Source organism: Haliotis rufescens, unplaced genomic scaffold (assembly GCF_023055435.1).
Source record: "Haliotis rufescens isolate VD_foot unplaced genomic scaffold, xgHalRufe1.0.p SCAF_1, whole genome shotgun sequence".
NCBI classification, from domain to species: Eukaryota; Metazoa; Mollusca; class Gastropoda; order Lepetellida; family Haliotidae; genus Haliotis; species Haliotis rufescens.
Window position 1 is genome coordinate 38,186,480 of NW_025963779.1, and position 13,717 is coordinate 38,200,196.

Sequence of the window (13,717 nt, forward strand, 5' to 3'; positions counted from 1 at the left end):
TGGAACATCTGATCTCTGGGGTCATCAGGTGCGACAGATAAGACAAACCTGCCGAACAACGTCCATCAGCGGCAACGTACCTAATGACGTATAAGTTGGCTTACGTCATCGATGAGGAGCCCTGTCCATGCCTGCCTGCACGCCCGAGGAAGTCACACAAGATATTGATGCCATTACCGAGGTGCTATACTTTTCCAAGTTTCACCATATGTTGTTGGTTTTGATGTGAAATGTGATAGCTATGACCCCAGATGTGTTTTCTTTTTATTAATTCATCCCAAGTCTTTGGGGTTTTGTACTATAAATGATTGAGTGGAATGTTTACATTTTATCGTATATTAGGTTAGAACAGGTCTTCAGCAGCCCATGCTTGCCGTTAAAAGGCGACTATGCTTGTCCCGAGGTGACTAACGGGTTCGGGTAGTCAGGCTCGCTGACTTGTTTGATGAATGTCATCTATCCACATTGCGTTGATTGATGCTCGTAATTTTATGGTCCAGACTCGATTATTTACAGACCGCCGTCATAAAGCTGGAATATTGCGGAGTGCGGCGTAAAGCAACAAACAAATAAAACCATTCACAGTCACGTATGGATACATAGTCTTGCATTAAAAACTCATGTCATATGTGTACCACTAAGCCTTAAAAGATTAGACATATAAACATTGTTTTCGCATATAAGACCGCCTCCAGACTAGTGGTAGAGCGTCCGCCCGGATAGCGGAAGGTCCGGGGTTCGATCCCCGGCCGCGTCATACCAAAAGACGTTAAAAGATGGTACTTGTTGTTACCCTGTCTGGCGCTCGACATTAAGGGGCTTAAACAAGGACTGGTCGGCTCGGAGTCAGTATACTGTGTCTGAGTGGGGTATTCATGTTAAACTGCGGCATGGTATCTCAGTGGGCTAGCACTATAAATCGGCATCAGTCCGGACTAGTACAAGCAGCCACACAAACACACACACGTACATGCACGTCGCTATATAAGTGCAATAATCGTTAAACCCCATTTCACCTCACCTTTCGCATATAAATCAGTATAATATGCATGTACGAAATCACATGTACATTATACTATTATTGCACGTGCATAACACGTGCAGCCGATCTGATCCATAATCATTCATTTAAAACTGTAGAAACCTGTCTCTTCTCTTGTTTGCAGAAATGATATACATGTTGTTCGTTTGTGTAACCCTGAATTATTTGTCGATTGTTGAATACTCATGTTGCATTTCAAAAAGCACAAATACGTATTAAAACTATACTTGTGTCTATGCTTTCTTTATGAGTGATTCGGTGATTCGGTGTAAAGCTACTTAATTTATAACCTCGTTACTAAAATGGTCTGTTAAATCACGAGAAACCAGCACCAGCTGTAAACCTGATGCACTGTACGTATGAAGTAACGAGAACAGCATCACAGTGCATGGTTGATAGACCTAATGGCATATGAGTGTGCACGCAGGCTGTTTACGTTTATTATTTTGTTGAAACCGACTAGCGGGTGAAATGTGCCAACAAAGATCAGTTCCGGATCGAACCTGATACTCCATCATATGATCTGTTAATTGTACCGCAACTCTACCCAGCCAATTTCGGCGCCTGTTACCTCTGGATCGTCAGTTATTATGCATTCATTTTCGATATTTTTTACGGAATCTGGCAGACGAGACCACGGACAAACTGTGATTTTAGACGAGCGTGAAAATAAATAATGATGTGATAAATTCTTTCTCTCGTAAAGAAAGTGCCTAGAGTCAGCCATGTTATATTGCAATATATTGTACTGTTTCTGAGGTAGCGGGGTTTGTTTGTGGTGGTAATTCTACCATTCTTATAAACATGTAAATATTCTACTGAACATTGTGGTCTTCCGTTACGGTTCAGCAGTCCATCTTTTGTAACGGGGCTGGAATTGGTAGCTGAACTACTAGCCTAAAGCACCAACTGACTTTTTATCAAATCTTTGAAAACCTAGGCCCGTCTTATCTGAAGAACTTTTGTTAAGTTAAGTTGAAGGCCCTCGATTCATCTATAAAAATACACACCAATATTTTACCCATCTTCACATCTCACCGCTTTTTAAATTGAACTTAATAATAAATGTAATAGGGAAACGCTGAGTGGAAATATGAAATATTTGAGAAAATACAACTCGTTATAATTAAACACCGTTTGACTGTTGAACCTGGCGCTATATAGTGTGTTTCCCTGTTGTAAGTATCACCCTTTGTATCTGTTCCCTTTCCTCAATGGGGGGGGGGGGGGTCAGGTTGCCTAGTGGTTAAAGCGTTCGCTCGTCACGCCGAAGACCCGGGTTCGATTCCCGACATGGGTACAATGTGTGAAGCCCATTTCTGGTGTCCCCCGCCGTGATATTGCTGGAATATTGCTAAAAGCGGCGTAAAACCATACTCATTCACTCACTCACTCTTCAATGGGAACTATGTGTATCTACGTGGTTTACTTGTAAATCAACGGGACAACGCCTACATAAGAATGACAATATCTAAGTTTTTACCAAGGTGGTTTAATGTTAAGTTGAGAACCTCACCTATTTCAAAATAATAAGTTTATTTCAAACAACAGATGAGAATTGACTTATGGAACCACATTACAAGCCTTCACTTTGACTCCCTGACCTAGGCTCGCCAACAGTAAATGTGACATTGTCAAAATTACCAAGGTAGATTGATACTTTAAGAATACACAGACCTTATCGGCTTGTGTGTCGTAGATTATATGTACGGGTTTCCCATGGTCAACATTCTTAACCAAATTCATAGTAGTTATCTTCAATAACATGTCAACCAATTTAATTTACCCGGCATTTGTTCTTAAAAGTTTCCCCTTGCAAATCCCCCTCCTAACATTCCTAAAGGGGAACGAGGGACCAGCCTTATGTTGACATTATGCGCTGTACCCCACGAGTAATTTATCAGCTAATCTACTCCATGTGGAAAGCCAGTCGACTCGGCTATTCAGGGCATGGGGGTAAGAGTAAGAAACAGGCCTCAGCGAATTTTGAGGGCGCAGCCATTCTCAAATTTGTTGGGCTAGCGAGCGTGCAGTGAGGGGTCTAACTCCGACAAGTTTCTTCGAAGACAGCTTAACTGCGTGCATGCCACCTCGCTGAAAGTTTCCTTGATAACAACCAGGCCTCCAGCGGAGAAGTTTGCTTATCCCAAGTGGGGGAATTTCATCTTATCGTCGGTGGGGCAATTTGCGGTTTCCTTCTTCTGGGATTCTTGCTTCCTTCTTTAACCAGCGGTCTACAAGGCAGTTTGGCTGTAGAGGGGTGTTTCGGGTCTTCAGACAGTCTACTTAGGTCTATTTTCTAGTGCAAGCAGGTGTCGTTAGGGTATATCCCCCAAACACTTGTTGGCTAGCCACAGTGACCCCCACATGAGTGACAGTGACAGTCTATGAGGTTTGGAACTTCGCCGATGTTCATTTTGGAGTTTGGTGTATGACATCTGTGTGAAAAATGATGAAGTTGCAGGAAGGTGTGACGATGTTCGTGGTGCTGCTGGTGCTGCTGGTGCTGCTGCAAGTTGAAGGCAGAAAATCAAGGCCGCAAAGAAGAAGCCAGATTCAGAACGATGGCCCTTCCGGGTAAGCATCAATATGAAGACATGATACAGGGCATATATACCTCTTTCATATACAGAGCAATGTAATCATAAAATGTTTAAAAACATTAAATGTAAATCCGTTTCTGTTAATAATAATTTACCGGTGCCTTCTCTTATATTCGGGGAGCTTTCTGTCCACTATATAGCATTACAAATTGTGTTTCATAAATCTATACCTGATTTGGTGTGCATATCCCCAAGCTGTGATCTTCTTACAGAGCATCGAAGCAACCTAAACTCGGAATGTATATTATTCCTTTAGAAAGTTTAGAGGGATTTTTGACCATGACCATCAGACATGAAACATATAAACTGATTGATTGTGGCATGTTTCACGTTGTAGTTTATAGTTGTATTCATAACAACACACCATATGACGCTGTCATATGAACTCGTCATAGTGTTTAAGGACCCTCCTCGTTCATTCATTTTCTTAGTTTTGACGGGGCTTCACTCCACGGTGTTGTTTTACGTTAAAGAGAGGTAAATGTATATATTTCCATAGCCTCAACTTTTTCAGTTGTAGTATTCAAGCTGACTCAGCATGAACGGAAAACGTCGCTATACAAGACAGCATATGATTTATGATCTTTATACCTGATGTCCATTTCAGCGTATACTAGCATATTGTAATTTCTCACACATATATCTCGTTTGTTTTAGAATACGTATCATATGGAAGTGATTTTTATGTTTGAATGAGTTTTATGACTTTCGTATGCACGTTAATTTTTTTCAGTCAATTTTTTTCTTCTGGATTTAAAACTGGTCCAAACTTATATACATAGGGATTAAAGAAACATTTACGCTCCTCCTGATGGGAGCTCTAAAACTTACAAAAATGACATCAGATATTTGAAAAGGATATCGTGAACAGCATTGGCCCACATTTCACAACTTTTAAGGTACAATCGAGCATGCCCTTGCTACCAAGATTTGATAGACCGTCGTACGACTCTTGCTCAGAAGTTGTTTGATCAAGGTTACAATATTCAAGACCTAAGTAAAGTTTTCAAAAAGTTTTATGGTAAACATGTGGAGGATATTTCGAAGTTTGACCCATCAGTGTCAAAAATGATATCCTATGCAGTTCCCTGTTTTGACTTCTGTCATATGTTCCTGTGTGTTTTTCAGCTGAGCAATTGACTTGCCTATGTCTTTGTGACGGGTGCCACCGGTGGGGCAGGATATGCTTTCCGCGAACACTTGGTATCATCACTGTTTGATAGTGATTCATATCACACATACTCGTGATATAGTCGAAAACGTAAATTCGACTCTGTTTTTTGGCAGATATTTCTGAAGAGATGGAAAGGGTTTTGTCGGTTTTAATAAAAGTGGAACGGTGGGAAAGACTTTTTCAGGCTTCAGCAGCATCTATCTCAGAATTTTCCATTCTTTTTGTCATTGCATGATCAGTGATGGATTGCTCTGCCCTCTAAGATTTTTTATCCAGTGCCAAACTGAGTGACTAACAAGAGTGAATGTTTACAGTGACAGGTGCCGGTGTATCTCATAGATATGAAACATTTTAGTGTCGGGAACTTCCGTTATAAATCAGTTTACATTTTTACAAGAAGTGTATGGGAATCTTTCGTTTGTAAACGAAAGGGAAAATAACTTTGCAATTATGTATGTAATTCCTATGGTCGACGTTATTGTCGCATGAATTTGTGTTTCAACACTGCGGCCTATTTGGTACACCGTGTGCAACGCATTTAGGATATAAAAAACTACACATAGAAAATATCCAGAAACTGAAAGATGTTATCATAAATATTTACATTTAGCCCGTTGCAAAGATAACACAGATCTGGTTCCAATTTTCTATAAAGTGCTTCAATGAAAGAAACATTTCTTCAACTATCTGTCCATTTTTTGGATGGAAATAACTTAACTCTGCTGGAACTACAAATGGGTGATTCCCCTGCAGCAGGTTCAGATTTCTGAGTTGCCAACTTACGGATAAATCATCTGCAGCGAGATTAAAGTTTAGATTTATGGTCTTTTTGGTGACCTGTGATTTGTTTGAAGTTTATGTGAACTTCAAAATGCATGGAATGTTGTTTCTGTGTCAAAACAAGGTCTGATAAAAAAGAACCCTATGACACATGCGTTTCGAGGGCTGGTCCAAACGTTCTGACTACTTTTCAACAATGGGACATAAGAAAGTGAATAGTCAGTGTCGTACATTGTTTATGTAGTTCATTGCAAGTGTTTTTGGTCTGTTGAGGCCGTTTGTATATTGGTGACAGCCAGTTGAACGTGTGATATGGGTCAAAAGAGACACAGAAATGGAAAAGAACGAGTACCAAACTGTCATCAAGTTTCTTTCAAGGAAATTCATGACCGCATGACAATTGAAACTATTATTCATGAACATGTAAAGATGAATAAAATATCCGCTCATTGGGTGTCAAAGTTTCTAAATTCTGATCTAAGGAAAAATGAACTGAAAAAAATAGAGCTAATTGAGGAGGATTTCGGCAAATTGAAAAAGAGATTAGTAACGGGTCTACCACGATGATCCCGAGTCAAAACTTCAAACCATGGAATGGCACCATTCCACTTCTCCGGCACCAAAACAATTCAAGTTTTATTCTGGGATGCAAAGGGTGTGATCCTTGTTGATAACTCAGAAAGTCAGAAGACGATTACCGGTGCCTACTATGCTGATATACTTCATCGCCTGAGAGATTCTTTCAAAGAAAAGCGGCGAGGAATGCTGACTGCTGGAGTTCTACTACTTCATGACAATGCCTCTTCTCACACCTCTCAGGGGGCACGGGTGGCCCAGTCGTCTAAGGCGCAGAGTTGCGTCCCCTTGGCACGCCAGAAACCTATGATTGCGGGGGTTCGAATCCCGGTTCGCCCCGATTATGTTCCTAGGTTTGTCAGCACCATACCCGTACTCGTGGGTTTCACCGAAGCGGTAAACGTCCGAGACACGCATCACTTCGGGCTTTCCTCGCACATTAAGCTGACACGCCGCGATATAACTGTAATACTGTTAAAAGCGGTGTTAAACACAACTCACTCACTCACTCACTCACTCACTCACTCTCACACCTCTCGACTTGCGGGTGGGTTCGATGAGCTTCCTGACCCTCCATACTCGCCAGACCTGGCCCCAACTGATTTTCACCTGTATCCTGAACTTAAAGAACACCTTCGTGGAAACCTCTCTGACGAAAACGATGACCTCAAAGCTGCTGTGAATGGGATTTTCAGGGTGGCTTTAGAAAACTTCTTCCTGACTAGAATTGAAAAGCTTCACTATCCCTGTATCGATATGAGAAGTGTATTAGAAAACAGGGAGATAACGTTGAAGAATAAATAAAAAACACTTTCACCATTGTTGGTTTTGTTTGTTTGGCTTATATTGTTTTGCCAGCCCTCGTATAACTTGGTAGCGTCTGTTTCGGCTGTGCTTTCATGAGCCTGTTACTTTTCGCCTGACAATTTCCTTATAAGTTAGATAGATTACAGAATTAAGTTCACATTCAAGTTTTAACCAGATCTTAATTCCTACAAGGTACAGTGTGGAGGGGCGAAAGGACCATAGTTAAATATTCAGGGTATAAATAGTATAACGATGGAATGCCATATCACAATATTGTCATATGCCATATGTTATGCCCTGGTTGAATCATGGTACACACTTGTTCGAAGCTAACCATGCATGTCGTCCCGATACGAATTGTTACCACTACTACTACTACTACTACTACTAGATCCGATCCTGTGTTCATCGCCCGTTACAAGACACCAAGATTCCTCATACGAAATACCAAGATGTAAACACTGACCAACTATTCAACGATACTGAACAGGTGGCAACCTCATGACAACGAAATACGTCGCCTCCCCAAACCCTGCTGGCGATAGAGACAATTGAAAAGTCAGGCGTGATGTGGGAAAATGCAGAACTCGCGGAGCTCAAATAGCATTGTCAGTTCACAACTGGTGTGAACCTAATCATTTTCGTGTTTCTCATCTTTGAAATTATTTTGGATCATTATGGCAATAAAAGTTTAAATGATATAGCCAAAGTAACGCATTCGGTTTGGTAATGAACATATTTGAAATTAGCATCCAACTGAAATATTAATAGCACTATCAGTTATGTTGGCGGGTTTGAAAGGAGTGTGTGCGCGCAAGGGCTATGGGTGACGGCGACACGACTCCATGTCAGGTCAATATTTATAGACATAATGGCTGACAATATAATAAATTCAGGCACGGACTTTCTTAAACGTTATTAGTGACAGCATATTATTATTATCAATTGTGTCCAAGAATATATAGTGATGTTTTATTCCAATATACTGGTGTGTCATCCAGTTCTGGTATTTGGTGTAAGCGCGATATACATCTTCGAAGAGCTAGGCATTGATTGTACATCAGTACAATCTGACGCTGATGAACGACTCTTGGCATTACCATTCTTATCACTGGGTTTTTTTTCGGTTAACGATCAATCTTCTCACGCCGAAATTTCCGTTCTACGTATGAGCTCTTATTCTATTAAAGGGCACAGTTGGAATATGAATCATAACATGATCAAGATGACTGGCTGATACTATGGACGTTTCCCACGTTTTCTGTTTTAGCGTTAGTGTTCAAAGATATATCAGGGTGATATCGTGGTGTCCGTTTCAAATGTGTATCGTGTTTCATTAGAAACTAAAACAGTCTTATTCCGATTATCAAAGGCGTGTCTCTAGACACAAAATCTATTTCCGTGTGCAGAATACTTCTTTTCAGAGCAATTATTACCAACTTGACATTAAACAATTTTTCTCACAAAGGAACATACGGGGAAGTAGGAGGGGTAGATCCTCAAACAAATTTTGGAATCGGACATTGTTCTAAGGATGAACGTGGAAAAATGTGAAAACGATTTCCAAATGAGTTAGTGAAGTAGGTCAGAATGTGGTTCACTTTATTACGTCCAAAGGTCACTGTGACATTTTGCACCTGGTTAGATTTTTCCTTAAAACGTGTTTTCACACTCTGAAAATGGTACACTTGTTAGTAATGTATTGGTCTGTTTCTTGGGTTTATTCTAGACAACTTAATATAACTGAGGAGGTAGCACTATCACCCTATTCTTTGAAGTCATTAATACTAACGACATTACATAAATTTATTTAATGAGTGTAAGATTTTGATTTATTGAAGCTACAAATATCTAATAGATCTCCAAATGTTCAACCGCATGAAGATAAACACTTTCATATAATGAAATTATAAGCTGTCCATATAGGAATTACAGGAGAGAAAAAGGCTTCATGAGCCTCGAGCTTGTTGGGAGAACTGGCCTAAATGGCGATCTGAAGGTTTAGTGTGTGACAAGACCGATTGTGTGCCATCGTATTCTGATGGCGTGGATTGTTGCCCATGTTACCAACCACTGGTTAACCTGTTTACCCGGCCTCGGTAGCCTAAAGACCACCGTGAAATAGCTTGAATGTTCATTTATAACAACATCCATCTACTCGTTCTTTATATGCGAATATCTAATAGCATGACACTGCATAGACAGAAAGATATTATTTTAGACGTATCTGGAGCTGTCCGATGAGATATGGGATGGTACGGAATTCGCTTCTCAATGTTTGTTTTTCTTGCCCAGTATAGGTTCCACAGATGAGACTTGTTTCTGAAGAAAAACAGCTAACAGCCTTTACAATGTAGCATCATTTATATATTAAAGGATCAAGAAGAATGGCTATGCCTAGTGTGCGAAGGCGGGTCTAGCTATTTACAAGTGGTGGTTGTGTTATCGTCTTGAAATAACGAATGATACCATTTATTAACCAACATCCTGTTCATTATCATTGGCGTTAATTGACATTTTGAACATCAAATAACAGGGCGTTTGTTTTCTTCGGTTCTGTTATAACGTAATTCCACATTCAGACAATACGTTATATGTTTGTGAAATGGTTTCTTGCAATGTAATGCAATATGCCTAATCATTGGGCGCCAAATTTTTGTCCGTCGTTTTGCCTGAACAGATCCAGTACATATATACAAATCCACCCTTCTGTTCATAAATACGTATGTTAAAACTCCGTATATCATAGCCTGATAAACAAAATGTCAGCATGACTATTAGAACGGCATACATTATGTGGTAAACTGCTGTTTTCAAGTATTTTCCGGTGTAAGAACGCTAGCCCAGGAAATAGAAGAAATGTGGCTGCATAGCGGCCATGATAATATCTGGTATTTTTTTCTGTTGCTGTAATGAAGTTGAAAATGGTTGGAAAAGTTACAAATCGTGTTATTTAATTACACATATTAATTACACGATTGCCATATTTTCATATTGATAATTCTTTAATAGTGCTTAATATTGACTTGGACAAGTAAATATGTCATGAGTGTAAAGAAAATCAAATATCGAATTGTTCATGTTCCCTTTTGTTCGATATAACCGGACTGCTACCATTATGAACGTAAATTGTAACGTGTCTATTGATACCGAAGGCCGCAAAACCCCGGGAAATGGCGCTAATATCTACCATGACATTTCCGCATAACTGTTTTTGACTCGCTTGGCATGCAATAAATTAAACACTTTTAAAACAAACTTGACAGTAACGTTTCATTCAATTTAAGTTGCATTGATTCGACAGCTGTTCGCTAGCATTCCCATTAACGCATAACGCTATTTGGGGCACGGTATCATACTGATGTAAATACACAATTTCGATAAAATACTTTAGGAAAAACGGTTATGTTGTAATTAATTCTGTTTGTATGGCGATATATGATGTTTTTGAGCTCGAATTACGGCGAGTTGTTGAGCACCTGCTTCTAGAGCTCTCGACTACATGTCGCAGACTGATTTAAATTAATGACATCTCGAGAACGGCCACGCTTTATTACTGAAGCCTACATCTAAGATTTAATCCATTTCAGGCAAACGCTACTCCTTTTTTGCTGAAAATGTCGCCAAATACACACAGTGAAAATGTTCACCGAACTGATTTACGAACACAAACTAACGTGACATGTAGAAGGAAGCATTCTTCTTTGTACGGCTCCGATTATTTCCAAGTGTCCTGACACTGACTATTGTTACATTCCAATTAGGACACAAAAATGCTTTCCATACATACTCGGGGGGGGGGGGGGAGCTATCTGTTGCGGCTAGGAATAGTTGCGGAATCATCCTCCTTTTCGTCCATGGCTTGGGTAATTCTAACATCACGATATCATGTTTATCTCATCGTTTCCTTTGTCAAGATAATGTCCAAGAAGTTGATTCTTGTGATCGATACAAGGATACACTGAATTCGTACACTTCAACTGTCCGTGTCTTGTGATCAATATCGTTTGCAAGAATACATTACATTCGTACCATCGGGTACTGACATACATTTCAACTGGCCGTCCAATGAGGATACTGAATTGACATTGACTGGTCATAGTGTTACAAGAAATTCCAGCAATTACCATGAAAGCAGTACGATAAAAGGTCAGCGATCATTATCACTTGCGTAACAGTTAAATCTATTTTGTTTTGTTTACGTGTAACATTAAGCTGAGGTCGGCAATATTACGGCCTGTAAATAACCGAAAACATATTTCAAATTTATGTTCTATGAATTTTTGGGAAATCTGATCAACAGTTTGTGAGAGCTTATGTCATTACACAAAAACTAAACACATGAAGTTGGAATTCGCGTGGCAATTGTGTCTCAATAACTTTTATTGGGTGTAATCACTTAGGGCAAGTTACGTTTCCATTTCGTGTTTTGATTTTTGACTGTACTATCCCTATCTGTTGGTGATTCCATACAAGCAGTGGGTAACAATCTGGAGATGCCGACGTCCACTCAGAAACCTCTGGGGTATAAATTCTGAGTATATGAGCAAAAGAAATCTCTAAAACGTGTCAAAAGAACTACGATCGAATTCTTAAAGAACATTTTAGCTCACGCAATGTGTAATTTCTCATCTGCTCGCCTGTTCTGGATGTCAGCCGACTTTCGCAATTGAGTAACCAAAATGACAGACAGTAATCCTGTTATTCAACAACGTTATGTTAATACGCCTTTTGATTAAAAGTATCTTAACAAAGGGTCGTGAGATCTGTTTTTCGGTGGGTGTTGGTCATGGTCTGTTTTAAACTTTCGACACTGCATTTCAATCCATCAAGGTTGAACCTTTGCATGGGTGATCCGCAGCACACTTTCCCTAAAAAGTTGCTCATTGTAGCAATATGTCACAAGGGCCAGTTACTTTTTGGTTTTGTTATAATCACTGATCAAACTATGCACCGTATTGTTTTCAATAGTTTCTTTTGAAACGTTAAATGTCCATTCATCGTTACGAGCCCATTCTACCGGTAATAATACCAGATTAAAAGAAAACCCTTCGCAACAATGAATATTTTACTCATGATCCAGGCGTCACTAGAATGTTAACCAATAGCTTTCATATTAGTATTTAACCACGTTGATTTACTATGTGATCTATTGATTTATTAAGTGTTGGATGTTTTGAAACTGTTTACATTTTATTAATAACCAGTTTGAAATGTGAGGAATGCATGATTAATTTTAGTGTTACAAATCCAGAAGCTTGTTCTGCAGAATAATGCACATGGTTCCTACTGTGCTTCCTTTCCATAAGATTCTTGGAGATTATCTAGAAGCCTAAACACTCTCGTGCAGCTAACCAACTCGGTGTCACTGATACTGTCTGCATGTATTAGGTTGAAAGTATAAGCGTCTTCAGTCAAACTATAAATCATGAATTGGCAATCCAATAGACGTTTGTTTCAATTGGAGTATTTACAAACCATTCACACTTGTAACAGCATGTCAATCCAATCTTTCTGAGCATAAAACTTTATATTTGCGTTCGAATTTGGCATGACCATTTTGAAGGAACAATGTCTTGTTTAAACGTCTTTCCATTCAGGTTATTGTAATTTCAGACGGAACACGTGTCCAGGTCCCAGTCGACACAAGAGGAGGTGCTGCCCGGGGTGGTCCCAGCCCAACAGTAGTCGGAGATGCATTGTCCGTGAGTACACATGTTTATCAGTCATAACATCAATATTATCATGACACACATTTTCCTACTGTAAGCTATTGTGAAGTCCACATTCCTGGCTTGGAATGCTGAAGGCACTAACTACATACCCTCTGGCCACTGCCCTCTGAAGCACCGTTTGTCATCGTGTGGAGTTTGTTAGAACTTCCTGAATGTATCTTATAAAACAGGATAATGAGAACATTTTTTTCTCATTTCTGCAAAACACACTAAACAAATATTAACTGTGTTGGAAACATAGATCATATCAAATGTGAAGCAATACAAATGCATTTTCCATTCACATTTATTGGTTTCGAAAATCAACTGCACCTCATGAACATTCTCTTTTTCACATGTTTGTCAAGTTCTAATCGAAACTGTCAAATACCCACCCAAAGATTACATCTTCTTAAACTATGGGTAATAAGGTAAAACAAGAACTTGAGATGAATTGTGACGACTGAAAGTCAAGGGAAGAGGTTAGTTCTATCACTGTCAAAGCTTTAGTGAGTGAATGCTGTTTAACGCTGTCGTCAACGCGGACTGTAAATAATCAAGTTTTTATCAATCAAAGCTGTAACTTGAAGTATGAGCAAGAGTTCAAGCCATCAGCTATGATTTTTGGTGCAAGCAGACAAGTCAAATAGTCTAACCTCCCGACCGCCATTTTAGTCGACTATACACATAGAAGGTATAAGTGACCTCCACATAGAATTAATATTAATGATTTTAATGAATTTCCCTTTTTAGAGCCTCTGTACAAATGACTATTGGCAAGACGAAGAAGAATCATTAACCTTCCTTGAAATCGTCCAAGTTTGAAACATGATGCTTTTACTGTTCATGTTAAATGTTTGATCAAATAACTTCGAATAAGTGAGATATCAAATAACAGACAAGGCCAGTATGTTAACTGAGGAAGACATCTGTCCAAACCATGCACCAGTACTATCAACTCTGGACTTAACTCATACCTGAAGACATGTCCGTTGTTCTTTTTCACTTTTTTTCCTAAAGA

At 39.4% G+C, this 13,717-nt stretch overlaps 1 protein-coding gene across 1 annotated transcript in view; it reads left to right on the top strand.

Moving 5' to 3' along the window:
* Positions 1-3,030: 3,030 nt before the first annotated feature.
* Positions 3,031-13,717, top strand: part of LOC124135729 (fibrillin-2-like) — a 99,826-nt gene continuing 89,139 nt past the window's right edge. Inside the window, exons 1-2 of the mRNA XM_048396119.1 lie at positions 3,031-3,619; positions 12,599-12,687. Of these exons, the coding sequence (XP_048252076.1) occupies positions 3,492-3,619; positions 12,599-12,687 (217 nt within the window). The 5' untranslated portion in view covers positions 3,031-3,491. The remainder of the gene's footprint in view (positions 3,620-12,598; positions 12,688-13,717) is intronic.